The sequence below is a fragment of the Bactrocera latifrons genome, unplaced genomic scaffold (assembly GCF_001853355.1).
Source record: "Bactrocera latifrons isolate USDA-ARS-PBARC rearing strain unplaced genomic scaffold, ASM185335v1 scaffold_30, whole genome shotgun sequence".
Lineage (NCBI taxonomy): Eukaryota > Metazoa > Arthropoda > Insecta > Diptera > Tephritidae > Bactrocera > Bactrocera latifrons.
In genome coordinates this window covers 1,402,070-1,418,460 of record NW_017536630.1, presented here as the reverse complement: position 1 = coordinate 1,418,460, position 16,391 = coordinate 1,402,070, and the positions used below count along the sequence as shown (strand labels likewise).

General features: G+C 32.5%; 2 protein-coding genes across 6 annotated transcripts in view; one reads left to right on the top strand and one right to left on the bottom strand.

Moving 5' to 3' along the window:
* Positions 1-862: 862 nt before the first annotated feature.
* On the bottom strand, positions 863-2,752 carry LOC108970523. Of its 3 annotated transcripts, none has more exons than XM_018935965.1 (4): positions 2,488-2,752; positions 2,318-2,384; positions 1,701-2,231; positions 863-1,637 (listed from the first exon to the last, which is right to left on the bottom strand). In XM_018935965.1, the coding sequence occupies exons 1-4, from the start codon at positions 2,493-2,495 to the stop codon at positions 1,173-1,175; spliced, it is 1,071 nt and encodes a 356-aa protein (XP_018791510.1). In that variant the 5' UTR covers positions 2,496-2,752; the 3' UTR covers positions 863-1,172. The 3 variants fall into 3 exon arrangements, with proteins under 3 accessions (XP_018791510.1, XP_018791511.1, XP_018791509.1); XM_018935966.1 differs by having other exon boundaries at positions 2,318-2,376; positions 2,488-2,751; XM_018935964.1 differs by lacking the exon at positions 2,488-2,752 and having other exon boundaries at positions 2,318-2,481.
* Positions 2,753-3,848: 1,096 nt separating this feature from the next.
* Positions 3,849-16,391, top strand: part of LOC108970536 — a 15,379-nt gene continuing 2,836 nt past the window's right edge. Inside the window, exons 1-3 of one of the 3 annotated variants that reach the window (XM_018935988.1) lie at positions 4,272-4,416; positions 4,509-4,780; positions 5,251-6,124. In XM_018935988.1, the coding sequence (XP_018791533.1) occupies positions 5,264-6,124 (861 nt within the window). In that variant the 5' untranslated portion in view covers positions 4,272-4,416; positions 4,509-4,780; positions 5,251-5,263. Of the gene's footprint in view, positions 4,204-4,271; positions 4,781-5,250; positions 6,125-16,391 lie in introns of those variants that run through there. The other 2 variants (XM_018935989.1, XM_018935987.1) reach the window with 2 other exon arrangements.

Genomic DNA, 16,391 nt, shown 5'->3' with positions numbered 1-16,391 from the left:
GTTCTATCGAGCGTATTGTGTGAAAGATTAAAGCCCACCATCAACAAACTGACCTTAGCAGTGTGACTTTAGACCTGGAAAATCAACAACCAACCAGACGATGATATTGATATATGGACAAGGGTCATAACTTTGAAGACGTAGATAATTTCGTCTATCTTGGAACCAGCGTACACACCACTAACAATGTCAGCCTGGAAATCCAACGCAGGATAACTCTTGCCAACAGGTTCTACTTCGGACTGATTAGACAATTGAGAAGCAAAGTCCTCTCTCGACGAACAAAAACCAAACTCTATAAATCACTCATAATATCCGTCCTGCTATATGGTGCAGAAGCTTGGACGATGACAACAACTGATGAGTCGATGTTACGAGTTTACGAGAGAAAACTTGTGGGAAAGATTTATGGTCTTTTGCGCGTTGGCCACGGCGAATATCGCATTCAATGTAACGATGAGTTATATGAGATATACATATAACGACATTGACATAGTTCAGCGAATTAAAAGACAGTGGCTACGMTRGCTAAGTCATGTTGTCCGAATGGACGAAAACACTCCAGCTCTGAAAGTATTCGACGCTGTACCAGCCGGGGGAAGCAGAGGAAGAGGAAGGAATTCACTCCGTTAGAAGGATCAAGTGAATAAGGACCTGGCTACGAGTGGAATATCCAATTGGGGCCACGGAGCGAAAAGAAGAAACGACTAGCGCGCTGTTGTTAATTCGTCTATAAGCGCTTAAGCGGTGTCTGGGCCAATTAAGAAGAAGAAGATGTATAAAATTTCAAATATAAATAATTATTTTGGAAAACATTTAAGGTTTTATTATATGTTTTAATATATAAATGTGTAATTGTATGTACAGGGGATACGCAGCGAATATAAGCTTTATTTAATTAAAAGATATTTGTAAGAACTAATTTAAGCAGGTATTATACATTTTCTTGGTGAGAAACTGGCAACTCTAATTTCTATTCGTTTTGTTCTTTAATCAAATATTAATCGAAACTTGCCAGCAAAGCAAAAAATATATACAAATATGTAATGAAAATGTTATTCGAAAAAAACAAGTGTAAAAAAAAAAGAAAATTACATCAATATTATTTCGAGACGCAGATTTTGCACTGCAGTATAAATCATTTTATCCGTGCGCTAGATACAACTGTGACGTCATATTTCGTTTTCTTTAGCGAATGGAGCCTCACAGCCTCCATAGTTGTAAAATTCTTTTGGTTTCGGATCCTCCATATCATCGAAATAATCAGAATCTCTAGCCCAACAAGGACCTAGTTCCTTTTCAACAATGTGCTCTCTCCAAAACTCGATCATATTGCGTTTCATCAATTCGTCCCGTACCCCAATTATCCAATCATTATAAGTAAATGGGTCATAAAAGCACGCATCCTCTTTGATTTTTTTTAAAAACTCTGCTATTTTTGATTGATCTTCCTTTTTGATGGAACCAGGTACAAAAAGAAGCTTCCACACAGTGTCTTGCGCAGCAGCGGCGATTTTCTTGTAGTTACTCTCTATTAGGTTGTCATCGCTTATATTTTCTGATTGTACATTTTCCTCCATTAAACGCACATAATCCTCTAGTGGAGTTTCCAACGAAATCACAGGTTCAAAATTCAACTGAGAAACAAATGGACATATACTATATAATGGGACAATTTCAGATATTAAGGCAAAACTTACAGCATTGGTAGAAGCAATTGGTGTTTGGAGCACAGCTGGGGTTGGGAGATTCAAAAAGTTCGACAAACTAGAATTATCCACTTGTTCAAAAGGTGCCACGCAGCCAGCATAATTGTAAAATTCTCTTGGTGATGGGTCTTCCATGTCATCAAATAAATCAGAATCTCTGGCCCAACAAACACCTAGTTCTTTTTTGACCATGTGATCCCGCCAAAAGTCAAGCATATTATTTTTCAACAACTTGTCACGCACAACAATTATCCATTCATTATAACTATTTGGGTCAAAGAAGCACGCATCCTCCTTTATTTTGTTTAAAAACTTTGCGATTTTTTCTTGATTCTCCTTTGTAATGGAACTACCTTCAAAAAGGAGTTTATCCACAGTTTCTCTCGCGAGAGTAGCTATTTTCTTATAATTATTCTCTAACGTATAATCATCATCTACATTTTCTGATTGAACATGCTGTTCCATGAGACGTTCATAATCCGCTAAAGGTGTTTCCAAAGATATTTTTGGTTCGAAATTGGCCTGAGGAAATATATTAATATTTAAAAAATTCAGATGTGTTGAAGATGTATGTATGTATGGCAATCACGGTAGAGGATGCAACTTACCGCACTGGTCATGGTTGGTCTTGTTTGATGTACGATCGGACTTGATGTTTTTAATAAGCCTGCCGGGCTTGAATTAAACATATTACGTAGGGATAAATATATAAGACAAATAATAGTATAATAAGTAGAAAATGTTGAGTACGTATGAATCACGCAAAAAATTGCTTTACCTATACATAAGTCATCGTTGTGATAATTTGAAAACACAAATAAACTAATCAGATGATGCCAGATTCTTCGTTATCTCAAAAATAGGGTTTCCGAAACTTCCAAAAATTTTAGAAGACTACATCAAGCTACATAAAGTGAGCAGCACTGGCCAGACTTAGTTGAAGTTGAAACTTGAAATCTCATTTGGTACTTTCTTCACATTTTCTTTATTGCAATAAATGTAAAAACTTATTGGCATACCTCACATTTGATACTCTTCAAAAGGACATAATTTAATGGTAAAATTGTGAAAGCAAATTTACCTTAGTCAAAGTGTTATAGTGTCGAAACATTTGGGCTAATTAGCACGTAAAGCACAATAGGGGTATTCTCTTGCTCTTGCAAAACCCTTGCACGGTGCACGAATTGCAGATATTTCCTGCTAGTGCACCGGCACAACAACAAACACACGGAGAAAGTTATTTGCAATGGCTGTGAAATATGTCAGACCAAAACCCATGTTTATTCTCGTGCAATGACACAGAAAAAAAAAATTGCAACCTTGTGATAGCTGTAGAATGACGTTAAATTGTTGAGGAAGGTAAATTTTAAATAGATTTTATAATTTCTATTTAAATTATAAAGATTTGTTAGAGTTTTCTGTGTTAAGAATGATTGCAGAAGGACCGCCAATTCACAACAGCCATGCAAAATCGTCATTTACAATAAATTGACCGAATCTGCCGTTCACATATATCACTAGATTCTGCAATGGGTGCTCTCGTGAGCTTGTATATTTCGTTATAGGATTTTTGCAATCTTCCAAGAGCAGGAGAATTACTAATATATTACTTGAAATTAACTTCACAACTAGAGAATATCTTGTAAATTATCTACGTTTGCTTTTATAAATAAGTTTAACTTTCTTCGGACAAGACTTATCCTTTAATCTGTTTTCTATTTGTAAAGAGTTGAAAAGTATTGACCAATCTATACCTTCTATTTAGAATAGTTCATTTTAACTATTAACATTTGAAGCCTACAGCACAAAACTCGGAGTTTTCAATTATGACAGTAACACGTCAATTGAGCCATTCACAGTAGCAAAAGATTTAGAATAAATCTTATTGTTTATTATAACACAATAATGAGGTATCCTTATACTCCCTTGTATATTATACAAGATTATTGTATATAACTTAGCGCAGTGCGTTTTTTATTAGAGAATATATGCCGATATAAAAGAAATGCTGTATTTAAGTATTCTAATGGTTTGGAATCTTGAAACTCCCTGTATTCTTACAATTCATCTTTTCGCAACCCTGTTGTTTCAAATGCTAATTTAACATATTTAGTTGCCTTCTGTTGTGTAGTTGCGTTAGTTCCAAAATTTTCTACTTAATTGAATTTGTGAATGAGATATAATACCGTCTTAACAACTATAATATGTTCAAGTATTATTCAAGTCAGATAAATACAATAATACAAGTTTGTTTATAAAAATGACAGTCATAGTTACTGAAGTAGAACACATAGTGAATGGGTGGTAATTTGAGTTGCGGGGACACAGTTGTTTTACTTAAACCAAAAATACCAGTTAAAACCAATCACTAGTTTGTTGTATAAATAAACAAAGGCGGAAAATTGTAGATAATTCTCAAAATATTCAGAACTTGTAGCGAGCATATGTAAGCAGCACTAGTGCAATCTATAAACGGTGTGGGAGTAGACGTGTGGTAATTAATGTTTACATATACTTAGGTTAAAATGTAAATATACAATAACGGTATATGCTGAATGGGCAAAATCAGTAATTTTTAAATTTAAGTTGTAGATAAAACATAAGAATGATATGTAAACTTATAATTTTACCTTGATTAATTACTATTGATTTGGCTATAACACGCATCAAACCAACAACAAACGATTACGACGGCCAAGGGCAGGAGGTAAACGACGAGAGTGTAAAGTATTTATTTTTAATTTACCTCACCAATACGTTCAACATTTTCAAATAATTGTTTGCTGCTTTAACTATTAGAGGCAATAGACAACAGCTTTTTGGCGGTCGGCGACAAAATATTTGAGCACGACAACCACGAGATAGACAACCTAAAGCGATAACTAAGGCGCATAGTAAAGCAGCACACCTAAGCATGCACTTGTGTCCTTCATTATTGTGTCGGAAATTTGCAAGTTGAATCCGAGATATAACACGTGCCGCATACAACACAATGAAAAAGTGTACGCCATAAAAATATATATGAAAAATACACAACTTTGGAAAAAATTCTTTAGAGCCTAATACGAAAGGTGAGAAGCGCCCTGACAGTATCGTAGAAGTGTAAAGCGAAAGGTTGTTAATGTTTGCTAATTAAAGTGTGTTTATATATTACATTTTAAAAAGAAATACAAGTTTAAAACACATATGTCTACATGCACAAAAATTATGAATTTAAGTGAATGAAATATAATTTTGAATTCAAAGTTCTATAAGAAATTTTATATCAAGTATTTTAATTTTGTAGATATAGATTAAAATCGATTATAGTCCTTTATAGAATTATTTGTATACATATGTACTATATACATACATATATAGGGTAAAAAAAAAGACGCAGACAGATTATAAGTGAAGCATTTTTTTGTGTAAAACTACATTAATTACTTACGTGTTTTCTGTCTGGCGTTAACCTTATCATTTAAACTTTCGACATATATACATATTTGCACCTTTTTTCCCTAAGTTCTCAGTTGTGCTCTGTTTTCATTTTCTATTTTAGCCTCTCAACGAAAATGCTCTCCATTCAGCAAGTGATCAAAGCTCTCCGAAAGCTACAAAACAGTAGGACTAAAAACATTGGCGGTGAGTTAATAAAACAAAACTTCAATCGAATTGTGGCTGAATCGTCAGCCACTACGAAATCTGAAAATGTAGTGGAAGCGATACCAGCGTTTGTGGGCGCAATTTCTCCACCCAATGAAAGTGCATTTCTGTTGGCACCGACGACTGTGACGTCACCACAATCGTTAACCGATGAGATGATATCACCACAACAACAACATTTGCAACCCCACCAAACTGAGAATAAGCAACAGCTGTTCCTCACAACTAATTCTAGTCATCAACAACAAACATATCAGCCACTGCGGCATTCACAAGCATTCGAAGTTAAATGTGAAACTGGCCTACAACGTACCGTCAGTGTTGTTTTGCCAGCGATTGAAAACGGTGGTGTCAGAGCTGGTGCGGGAGACCAAATTGGCGTAAATTCATATAAGATAACAACAACAAATGCGAATGCTTCAAATTATAGAAAAGCAATTGTATCCGGAACTATAACACGCTCTCAACAGATACAGAAGTTCTATCAGCAGCATCTGCATCACTTCCATACACAAAACAATCATAATTTTGAAAATAAGCAAACACAATATAACGCAATGTCATCACTAGCTGCTGAACCTAAAACTTTGAAGCAGGATGAACAAACTGCGGCTGCCACAAATGGGCAACATATGTCAGAGAATGGAACCACCACCAGTAATGGTAGCAGTTGTAATGGCAATGAACAGAAAAATTCTTCTGGTAAGCCATGTTTTAACGCCGGGCTGGGCCAAATACTACAATTTATGGAGTTAATTGGCAATTTAAAGGTAAGCAAAAATAAGACTTTTTTGCAATAATTTGACATCATTCATCGATTTTCTCAGTACCAAATTGCATAACCCACACAACCGTTTACTGAATAGCTTCGAATACAGTTTTGAGTGAAGTGATTAGAAGAAATGTGCACTAAAAAGTAAAGAAGCATTACCTGTGTGGTATTGAATAAATATATAATAAAGTATTTGCAAAATATGTCAAACCGCACTTTCAGTGATGAACTCGCATGCGAAACGAAAACCGGTTTCGTTTTCGTTTATTAAAAACAAATATATAAGTGCACAATGGATGTAGCTAGTTAGTGGCACAGCGTTCGAAGTGTGTTCTTAACCAGTGAGCCAACATTTAATGTGCGTACGGAAATAATTGCTAACAAAATACACTTTTGTTAGTTAAATCAATAAGGTAACGGAAACATGTGCAAAATTTGGAGTTACCGCTACTAAATGAGTTACTTATTTACTAAAAACTACAATTCTAAAGTACTGCTGTAGCAATAACAACAAATATTTCTGTTTAATCGATAAATATAAAAGTTGTGTTTGATGATTAATTTAGTGACGTGGAGTATATATGTACATATAGCACACAAATTGCAAACATAATATCCGTACCTAAGCAGTTTTGCTGCAGTGGAAGTACACTCGCCGCGTCTAGACTCTTTGTAATATTTTATTATCAGGCGCTTTTTAAGTAAATGCAAACCTTTGTATGTATTTACGTGTATGATACAAGTTACACATTATTGAAGTTTTTTCACGACGATTAAATAATATGGTAAAAGAAAACAGTTATGCAATAGAAAACTGGAAGCTGTCAAAATTAGCGCAATATAGAAATTATCGCACAAATTCGTGCAACGTTTGCAATTTGTAGATGTGTATTATTTCATAACACAATTTCTCTTTGTTCTCACGTTCATTATTTCATTCTATATAATTCTATGTAGATCTCTTTGACATACGGGGACATTATTTTGTGCAATGTCTGTTAATCCAAACAAATACTAAATATTTTGTTGTTTTAATGAAATATATTGAATTAGTCTTTCAAATATAATGTTTATAATATTATAATTAAACCTTAATTTTTTACACATTCATTTAGCTAAAATAAAAAAAGTCTCAAGTTTTATTTGATATCTACGTAAATTAATTTATTGTTTCAATACATTTATTGTATTTTAATTACAAATAGCTCTAAATGTAATAGTGCAAATTTGGTAATTTAAGCAATTTTCTCCTCTAATGCATTTACATAGTTGCAACTTTGTGAGCTATATAATTCACTTAAAATTGTATTATTTTGTAAATAACACCTTCGTCCGCACACAATGTATATTTTTTCTCTTTAGCGTACATTTCGTTCTTGCAGTCCGTATATTTTTAAAAATAAAATTCACGCGCTCGCTACATACGTATGTACGTACGGACAGCACACACTTGCTCATATATGTATATACAAAGATACATATATGCACATAGTTTGTATATTATACATTTTTGTAAATTACAGAAAAGTAACAAAATAAATAATAAATGATCTTGTCAAAAGTAAAAAATATAATATAATATAATACAATTTAAAATTTCTTTCTTTGACATATTGTATCGAAACAGTCCGCTATGTTTGCAATTTCAAAAGTCTTTTCCTATTAAGTTATACCTTTTTCTTATTCTGCTCAAAGTTATTTTCAAAAACATAATATCCATTTCTTTATCTTCTTTATGTTAAACTTACTATTTAATAGAGGTTCTCCAATTTCATTATCTCTGATGAAAACACAATATATAGTATTATATGTGATTCAGAAAATTTCAAAGCATTTTATGTACATAAATATATTTTAAATAATACAATACATTTCTGTGTCAAATGCCCTTCTATTACTTTTTGTTTATATTTAACTAAAATATTCACAAGAAAAATGTTGAATATGATTTCAATATGTACATAAATATATAATATATGTATTTGTATAAACGAGTCTTCAAGAATGCTTGTGCTACATTCTGCTCATTCATTCATTCTGCATTTGTCTTGGACTTATTTTTATTTTCTCTACTTTGAAGGCCAAGATCAATGTCATCAGAAACATTGCAACTAAAAAGCGAAATTTTTACGCATGATAAGTAAAATTTAAGGTTTTAGTTTTTTATTAACTAAAATAATTTTGTTTGAAAATAATCGGACTGCTATGATTTCAACAAAATGTGTATTACCAACATTTACAAAATAAAGCATAAATAGAAGAGCAAACCGATGTTTTCTTTTCTTGTTGCTATCATTTGCAATTCATTCGTTTTTATCTGCATATGTATATATTAGCGTTTATAATTTAGAAAAGGTAGAATTTATAGAATTTTATTGTTGGAATAGTTAACCATTCTCCAGAGCTAAAGGGCAGGAGGTCATTCTATCTTTAGGCCGCTTTCTTCAAAAAATATTATCAACCCATTTGTTAAGTCATCATTGATATCTGTAGTACACAAACGCTAAGTAAATTTTCATAGTAAATGTATTACTGTAATATAAAACTCTATTGAATCTCGTATCGCCATCTGTTATCAATAATTTTCAAGTGCTAAAGTGTTAAATTTTTTGTCTGCCATTTTTTCTATTCATGCACGCTTGTTTTATGATTTAATCTATTCACATGCATTCAGTGCACACTTTATCGTTCGTCATAAATTGAAATTTCTACGTTTTACTTACCGCGAATGCTTATAATTATAATTTTTTCTTTTCTATTATCACTTATTCATTCACGTGAGTATCAATTTAACTTATAAACGAATGTATGTACATGCATGTATGTATGTATATGTTCGTATATGTATATTTTTTTGTATATTCGCATACAAAGATCCATTATGTATTTTTCATTTTTTTACTACACTATTATTGCCGTCTTCTCAAAAGTTCGTGGGTTATATTAAAAACCCCAGCAAGAACGTCTCACACTATTCAATGTATGCACCCGAAAACTAACTTATATTGTTGAAATTCGTCGACAAAGCCGAATGATAAGTAAAATATTATTTGTTTGCTTGTTTAAACCAAAATAATTTTAATAAAATAATTTTTAGTAACTTGCAAAATAAAATTCAAAATACCAGATATAATTATTCCGATACTCTTCATTTTTAGTTATGATGATTTATTTATATGAATTTATGTACAGGTAAAAGCGTTGCTGTCAAAACAGCTGTTAAAATGACTATGTGTTCTCCATTGACATATTTTTGACATTTGGCAAATAATCGTGCGTCTTTAAAAACATTTTGCATTGTAGCCAGTTGAGCCAAAATACTAATTTCTTGCTACTGAAATTCAAGTGCAAAAAAATAATAAATATTGATCCTTTAATATATGAAGTAGCTATTTAAATTTGTTTTGAAACTTTTTTTCAAGTATCAGTAATCAATAAGGCAAAGTAAACTTGTTATCAGTCAATTAATAAATGTTTTTCCTTATCGTTTTTATTCACTTCACTTGCAATGAATCTAGAATATTCCTCCCAAATAAAGTTTTCATACAAGGGCTTGATTTTGATAGCTCAGTTTGCATGTCTTGTATGTAAGCTTCTATGTCGCACATTGCTAAATCGACTAAACTTCTCAATTCATATATACACTAGTGGATCCGGCAATGAGTTGCTGTGGTATACATTTTATACTATTATTATATAATAAACCATTACAGTAAAATTTACGAATGAAGGCGAAAACATTTTTTCTGTCCATTTAATACAGTTGTCCGCTTAATAGAACGTTAATAGAGCTTTCACTGTGTTTTTGATTTTTGAATTAGTTTTACTATCCTATCTTCTAAGTGCTAAATTTTACTAAAATCGGTTCAGTAGTTTAGGAGTCCATCGCGGACAAACAACGTGACACGTACTTTTTATATATAAAGATATGTATGTACATATATTGTATATGTTCCCAACTTTTTTCTTACAATAGTAACAAGCTTCGTGGCAAATTTAATCTAACATGTTAATCAACCATGAATACTTCGAAGCATCACATCTTATCTTTTATTAGTAGCATTAAACGACGACTCAAATCTTTTTGTTCACAGATATTTTTGGCACGATTTTACTTTGGCCGTTCTAGTTGTTATTGTAGAGGCAGAATTCTGCCGAGTTAGCAGTCCTTGGTCAGGTAAAAAGTACGGGGTCGTTCCGGTTACGTAGACCCGAATGCCGTGGGAACCGTTCCAGTCGTTGTTAAAAGTCAGTTATCCAGTCAACTGTCAAGGTCAGCTAGGTGATTTACGCTCTTAGTTTCAAATAACAGGAAAGTTGGCCATCTTTATTGGGCATTTATTTCTGATTTCGGGCTTAACGAATGTGTGTGTATGTGTATGTATGTAACAAGAAAAATTCTCGATTTCTAGTGTGATTTATTTTGAGGCGACCATCCATAAAATAGTATTCCAAACGGAAAGAAACGTGAATTTTATTATTTTAGTTTCACTACAGGGTAACGCATTGTCCGCAGTAAACTGCTAATGTTTATTACACGAATGTATATGTACTATAATACTTCACTGTCGACTTTGCATACGAGGTGCACACACGTGCATATTTGTTAATTATTTTTATTATCAAGCGTTCCGACACGTACATACATATACTGTAGCAATCCAAAGAAATGTGATAATTACGTATGCGTCAGCAAAAAACTAAAAGGAGGAATAAAAGTATTTGCACTACTTTGAAATAATCATTGACAACTTAAAAAGCAAAATTTGAACGCTTAAATTGGTAAAGCGTTAATAAAATAAACAAGTGTGAGTAATTGGAAGAATTTATTTATAATAAAAATCATTAAAAGGCATAAATATAATATTATATTAGAAAAAAATACGTTATCCAATATAGTACACACCACTTGAGATCGCTTAGTAATTTTATGCCTCTAATTGCTGCAAATGAATTTGATTCTCCATTTCCGCTTATTACTTGCACTCTACAGTTTTTTTGTCGTAACGTTTGTGTATTTAAATATCTATATACATACATATATGCATATGCATATAATAAGGCGCGATAAGATAAGCGCGGAAATCATTTGAAACTGTGCATACTTTTCACAGCTAAAGTGTTGCTGTGTGGTTATATGCAAAATTAAACACATTGTATGCGTCCATTAATTTGTATATATATGTACATACATACATATGTATTTCTCAGCAGTAATATAAGTTAATAGAAGTGCGAAAACCAATCTACATATGTATCTATCTATCTTTGTAGCTTGAATCGATATGTCATGTGTATTTACTTAACGGTTGTTTGTATAACCTATAATCGAGATAAATACATATATACCGACAATCAAAATAGCGACAAATCAAATACCGTTAAAATCATCTGATTACTTTGATTTTCTTCTGCTTATTTTGTGTACAATGACGTTCCAGTTTATCGAATGTATGAAAAATGTAATTTTTGGTGGGCAAAAATTCATCTCAATTTGGACCAAAGTTTTAAATTATTTTAGCGTTTGCCAATTTTTTAAATTTAAAATTCTTCAACAATCCTTACCTTACAAATTCATAATATTTTTTACTTGATAGTGTTCAACTCTATTGTAGCAGCAATCAATACAGCAGTTTAGAACCTTTTTTTTTTATTTACTAAAAATTAAACCCTACTTTTACGAAATCTTTTGTGTTCAAAATTAAAAAAAAAAAAAAAAAAATTATGCAGTATTTTTGTTAAAAAAAAAAAAAAAAATCGCCTTTTTAGGTGCCTATGTAATATATGTATGTATTTACATGTCGAGTGATGCTCAAGCTTTTTGACGCGTGACAAATTGTTAAAAGTAATAAATTACCGCACATGCTGGCTAATTACGTTAAAAAGATTATCAACTTATTTTCATAATGTTATTTACGTGCCAATGATTGAGTTTAGGTTTCTCAGTTGAAATTGTCGAAAAGTGCATACAAAATTGCATACAGTTCCTCGTTGCGTTATACAGATGTACAGTGGTGGCCTTATAATTAGAAACGATATGCTACGCGCAAAATTATAAGCCCCGTTATTCGTAGTGTAGACTATGAACCTTATTGTTAAATAAACACGTGACTATTTGCTGATTGGTTATTGAAAAAATTAAAATTATTTCCCGGAATTTCTTGAGCATAGCGTTAAAGTGAGTATACTTCAATTAAACAACGTTCATTTAAAAACGTTTTAATTATTAGAATGGGCAAAAAAAAGTCATGTACTAATAAGAGAGTTAATTGTAAGGTGCTATCAAAAGGAGAAATTGCCAATATCAGCTATCGCACAAAGGTTTACTTGCTCCAAACAAATGGTATTTGGAGCTATACATTTGTATAAACAAACTAAGAAATTTGAAACCCCTACAAGGAAGAGCAGACCTCGAAAACCCACTCCAGCAGAAGACTTGATAATTTGTAGGACGAAAGGCTAAGGTTGGACAAGAAATTAATGTAGAAATCCCAGCTCGGACAATAAGAAAGTGTTTACAGGAGTCGCGACTTCGTAGGTGCATTCGCAAAAAAAATCGCTTATATTATATAAAAAAATATTAATAAGCGGTTGCGATTTGCAAAGGAAATGCTGAAGAAAATCCCCCGTACTGGAATAGAGTTCTCTGGAGTGACGAATCTAAGTTCAATTTATTCCAGTCTGACGGAAAATCGTATGTAAGACGTGCTCCCAACACGGTGCTGAACTCCAGGTACACTGTGAAAACAGTAAACTACGGTGGCGGATCTGTTATGGTTTGTAGAGGAAAAATCCTCTCGTGGTGTTGGCCCAACTTTGCGTGTTCAAGGAATAATGGACCAACATCAATATAATAACATTCTGGAGAATGTAATGGAACCATATTCCTTTGAGAATATAAGGGAACCATATTCCTGTTTGCCATTACATTTTACATCGCGATAATGACACAGAACACACTTGAATGTTAGTCAAAAACTGCCTTTCGGATAAAAATATTGATGTTTTGGCTTGGCCTTCGGAAAGTCCTGATCAAAACGTATGGGCAATTGTGAAACGAGATCTTAAGAACAAAAAACCGCGAAATAATGACGAGTTGTTTCAACAAACATGCCAACAATTAATTCAAAGTTTACCGCGAAGACTAGGCAATGTTGTTAAAAATAAGGGTATCCAACAAAATACTGAAAAGTATAATACATTTTTTCATTTTCATATAAATATTTTTAAGTTGTAACTGTCGTGTCTAATTACATATATGACCAAACTGAATTTGGTGTTATAATAGGTTGTCAAAAAAGTCTTGCGGTATTATTTATTTATTTTTATTTTATAACGGTTTGATGGCTTATGCCCAGCTTTTGAGCGATGCCGCGGCTGCTACTATGCCGGTCTCTTCGACCAATTCAGCGATTTTATCTCAATTTTCGACGACAGGCCTTCCGGAGCGTGGCGCATCTTCGACCACCTCTACACCAGAACGAAAACGTTGAAACCATCGTTGTGCGGTGGAAATCGAAACTGTATCGGGTCCATAAACTGCACAAATTTTATTGACGGCTTGAGATGCGTTTTTGCCTTTATCGTAGTAGTACTGTAAAATATGCCGTATTTTCTCTTTATTTTACTCCATGTTTGCGTCGCTATAACTCACGAACGACTTAAAAGAAACGACAATCAATCAAACACGCGTTAGCGCGTGAAATGAGCTTTCCAAAAAGGTATAGCATGACCCGTTGCGACGAATAAAACTAGAACTACGCGCTCTCAGCGCCAACTAGCGAAAATACCGCAAGACTTTTTTGACAACCCAATGCTCTACGTCAGTCAGCTAACTTAGTTTGAAGCAATACTCAATCATTGTATTTATATATTGCGATTGGTTTTAATGAAAGTCTGCTTTATACATAAATATGTACCTATGTATGTATACATATATGTATATAAGATGTAATAAATCGACAGTTGAGTGGCTTCGTAGCCGAATGTACTCCTTATCAATTAGACTTCTTTGGATTTGATGCACAGAAAAATAGTAAATCGACAATTAAATTTACTGCACCATTATAAATTTCCATTTAAATATACACAAGTATATATGTATTTGGCATTACGTACAATAGTAGCTAATTAGTAATCACAATTAAAGTAAAAATTATATGAGGTTATTGTAGCTATCGGGCATTTGGCTTACTCAGTAAAGTAAGACGAAGAACAATAAAATCACACTCATAAATTTCATGTTCATACATACATTTATTTATATTTCACAAGTTATTTTGATTCGACATAGTATTATATAATACTCTCCACCACTTCTGAACCTGAAATGAACTTGAAATTATTAACGGATAATATTGCACCTTGCACAGTAGAAATTGGAGAAAAATTCTGACTTGGATGTATTGTGGTTATACTGTAGATGGTCTTATTTGGGCTCTTTTTTTTCGTTGTGCGAGATTTGACAATTTTTTATTTTGTTTGACCCCATTATATACATATGTACAAATTTACAAGGCAGATAGAACAACACAATTCGTTGTTCGTTTTTGTGAAAGCGTGAACCGTCAATCCATAAAACTGTACGAACATTTTAGTTATATTAGCTGATCAAATATTGCATTTAATTTTTAAATTACTTCATACTTTTGGTGAAAATGGACGGCTAATGTACGGGGTGTTTTTTTTAGACATATGGTTTTAAAGGAAGCAATGATTTTTTCGGATTTGGTCTTTTTGACAACCTTACATTATTTATACTCATTTTGGTTTGTCTTTTCATAATAAACACCATCAAGCCAGTCGCACGTTCGGCAAATAGGGCTCTCGACAGGAATTTATTCGTGCCAGCCGCAACAATCACTTGTACGTAATTTTTTTATAAACATAATGGCAAACCCTTATCTTTATAATAAAGCGAAACTCTTGGCTTTTACATTAAATCATAAGCGTTTATTTCTGTGGTTTACAACATGTACAAAAAAACAGCCTACATATTTTGATCTGTAATTTAATTGATTGGGATTGAGGCATTCTCATTTGATTTTAAACTAATAACTATTCATTAAAGGCATTATTCGACAATTAAATTTAATATAATCAACTGTTTGCATTAAATAACACCTCATTGGTCGTTTTATGGCCAAATATTCATGGCCATTGAGATTCCTCATACCTAATAATCTATAGTTAGTAAAATAGGTATTTGCGATCGAGCATGACTTTGGTAGTAATAGGGCATTGTGAAATATTATTTACTAATGTTAAATCGCTTCATTGATTAATATATGGTAATCTACCGAGACCTAAAGCCAGAAAAAATCTTTTTCAACAAAAGGTCCACATACAGGGGGTAACACAGATATTTTGCAAAATGGTATGCTAACAAAAAGATAACGGCCCGAAACATATGTACATATATCGTGGTTGGTATATGCGTGGTTCAATTGATTGATCGATTGAGAACTTGTGGACTGATGTTAATGGAAGATTGGCATCATTTCAAAATAAGAAGCAGTTGTGGCGGAAAGTGAAGGAAGTTTGTGATGGTACCCCATTGGAAACATGCCAAAAATTAATTCAATCCATGCTAAATAAAATTAGGAAACTTATGACAAATGCTGGAGGATATACGGAATAAAGTATAACTTTTATTTTTTATTTTTGTTAAGAGAAAAATATGTTACGTATAATATTTTGACTAATGCTATTTCTTGTTTTGAGTAAAATTTCAGTTTTAACATTAGGAAGAACGATTTCCGATATATTTAGGTTTGATAAAGTAAATTAAAGATACACTAGGCATCAAATGAAAGTATAAATTTAATACTTATCAACTTCACCGCATTCGTTCACTTCTTACATTTGCAAATTCCGTAATTGATGCGAATAGTATGCCATGAAGAGGCACCGTTATGTAAATAAACCGTTCGACCATAATGTGTGCTTGTTATGTATACGTAAAAAGTCTTTTGATTAATAAAAGTAATTAGTCTGTGCTAATCGATTGATGCGCGGGCGTCATATGAAAGTATAATTTTAATTTGTGTTAATTTTTACAAGGTAAATTTAAAGTTGATTAAATGTTTTTCATTTGATTTTTGTTCTGTTCTTAGTGCAAAATGCGAAAAACTGAAGAGATTCGAAACCTAATTGTAGAAGATAGGAAGAAAGGCAAAACATACGCAAAAATTTCTGAAAAATATTCTATTTCCATCGGAGGAGCAAGAAAGATTTTCGAAAACTTCAAGAAAAGGAAGACATGT

Bases quoted from the DNA above. Each gene is read 5' to 3' on its own strand.
- LOC108970523 (XM_018935964.1), bottom strand. From the start codon at position 2,398: ATGTTTAATTCAAGCCCGGCAGGCTTATTAAAAACATCAAGTCCGATC. The intron at 2,232-2,317 runs GTAAGTTGCATC...ATATTTCCTCAG, and splicing joins GACCAACCATGACCAGTGCG to GCCAATTTCGAACCAAAAAT. The intron at 1,638-1,700 runs GTAAGTTTTGCC...TTTGTTTCTCAG, and splicing joins CAATTGCTTCTACCAATGCT to TTGAATTTTGAACCTGTGAT.